Source organism: Apium graveolens, chromosome 8 (genome assembly GCF_009905375.1).
Source record: "Apium graveolens cultivar Ventura chromosome 8, ASM990537v1, whole genome shotgun sequence".
Taxonomy (NCBI): Eukaryota; Viridiplantae; Streptophyta; class Magnoliopsida; order Apiales; family Apiaceae; genus Apium; species Apium graveolens.
Window position 1 is genome coordinate 256,252,609 of NC_133654.1, and position 1,859 is coordinate 256,254,467.

The window sequence follows — 1,859 nt, forward strand, 5'->3', positions numbered from 1 at the left end:
ATCAAAGCAGAAGTGGGGTGTAGAGTCAAAAACGGAAGCTCTATAAATATATTAACAGACCCTTGGCTACCATCAGTCTCTCAAGCATATGTTCAATCAGACAACATGGCCCTGGTGGATCAAAAGGTATCTTCTCTGATGAGCATGGATAGTAACAGTTGGGACTTAGATATTCTATATGATCTGTTTAACGTTGATGAAATAAGTACAATACTGTCAATCCCTCTCGACAAGAATGTAGATGACTCGTGGTATTGGAGGCATGAAAAACTGGGTTTCTACTCAGTAAAAAGCGCTTATCTGCAGTTGCAAGATCATAGAGGGAATAACTCTACAGCTTCGAATTCAGGTTTCTGGAGGAAGTTATGGAACTTAAAGATACCACCCAAGATTAAAAACTTCTTATGGCGTGCATCATCCAATTGTTTACCAACTAAAGAAGCTTTGCAGATAAAGAAAGTCCAGGAAAATCCCTTATGCCCGCTGTGCAATGCAAATGTAGAGACCACATTCCATACACTAGTTTTGTGCCCTCATGCTGCTACCTGTTGGGATTTATACAGCTAGCTTAACCTTCATGGTGAGTTCAACACCTTTGCTGATTGGTTTCATCTAGCTCTCCAACAACAAAGTAAAGAAGAGATAACCATTATTGCTGCAATAACCTGGATGATGTGGAAGAATAGAAATGAGCTCATTTGGCAGCAACGAAGTAGGGAGCATACAGACTTGGTGCAGTCGGCGTTCTCAGTCCTTAACCAGTGGAAAAGTGTTCAGGATCGAACTTTCGATCGATTTTTAGGTCACATGACTAATGAAGACGGTGCAGAACACTGGAGCTCACCTATGCCAGGAAGAGTTAAGGTAAATACAGACGCAGCCGTTTTTGAGGACACTACTTGCTTCAGTTATGCATTTGTCGCTCGTGACCAGGAAGGAGTATTGATAGAAGCTAGATCAAGGTGTTCATTTGGTAGACCAGACCCGGAGCTAGCAGAAGCCATGGGTATTCGCGAAGCTTTAACTTGGATAAAGAACTTCTCTTATGCCAATGTGACGGTGGAATCTGATTGCCTGCAGGTTGTACAAGCCATTCGCAGCTCTTTCTTGTATTACTCATACTTAGGAAGAGTAATAAAAGAGTGTCGAGTATTACTAGCAAGTTTGGAAAGTAAAAGCATTAAGCTTATTTTTGTAAAACGGTCTGCGAACAATATTGCTCACTACCTAGCGAAGCACAATTGTTCCATTGCTGATCGTAGATGGAGGGTAGGAGATATCCATCCCGAGTTACATTATGTACTGTTAAATGATTTGAGTAATGAATAAAAATCATTTTCTTGGCAAAATAAAAAATAAAAAATACCCATATAGTCAAGTATCAAATTATATATTTTTAATGCATGGGTATCAAATTATATATTAAATTCTTATACTAATCACTACAAGAAATATGCCAATTTACGACGGAATTTTTACACTACAATTCGTCGCAATTGGCCAATTGCGACGAAAAATATTCGACGTTTTTTCTCAAGTCTTAAGTTCAGATTTTCGTCACAAGTGACCATTTCGTCATAAGTATCAATTATATCGCAAGTCCCAATTTCGTCACAAGTACAAATTTCGTCACAAGTAACCATTTCGTCGTAAGTATTCATTTTGTCACAAAGTTTAGAAAAACGTCACAAGTTAGGGAAGTGGAGTCCACCTTTGATAAAAGAAAACATAAATTTATGACGCAACTATACATCGTAAATTAGTAACTTATGACAGAAAAGAATGTCATATTTTGGGAGTTGGGGACAACTTACGACAGAATATGTGATGAACAACCGTCATAAGTTTGTACTTTCAGA

General features: G+C 38.4%; 1 protein-coding gene across 1 annotated transcript; it reads left to right on the plus strand.

The window, feature by feature from the left end:
• The first annotated feature begins 672 nt into the window (after positions 1–672).
• LOC141680684 (uncharacterized) lies at positions 673–1,329 on the plus strand. Its single transcript, XM_074486844.1, has one exon. It carries the CDS (start codon positions 673–675, stop codon positions 1,327–1,329), a length of 657 nt encoding a protein of 218 aa, XP_074342945.1.
• The last annotated feature ends 530 nt before the right edge of the window (positions 1,330–1,859 follow it).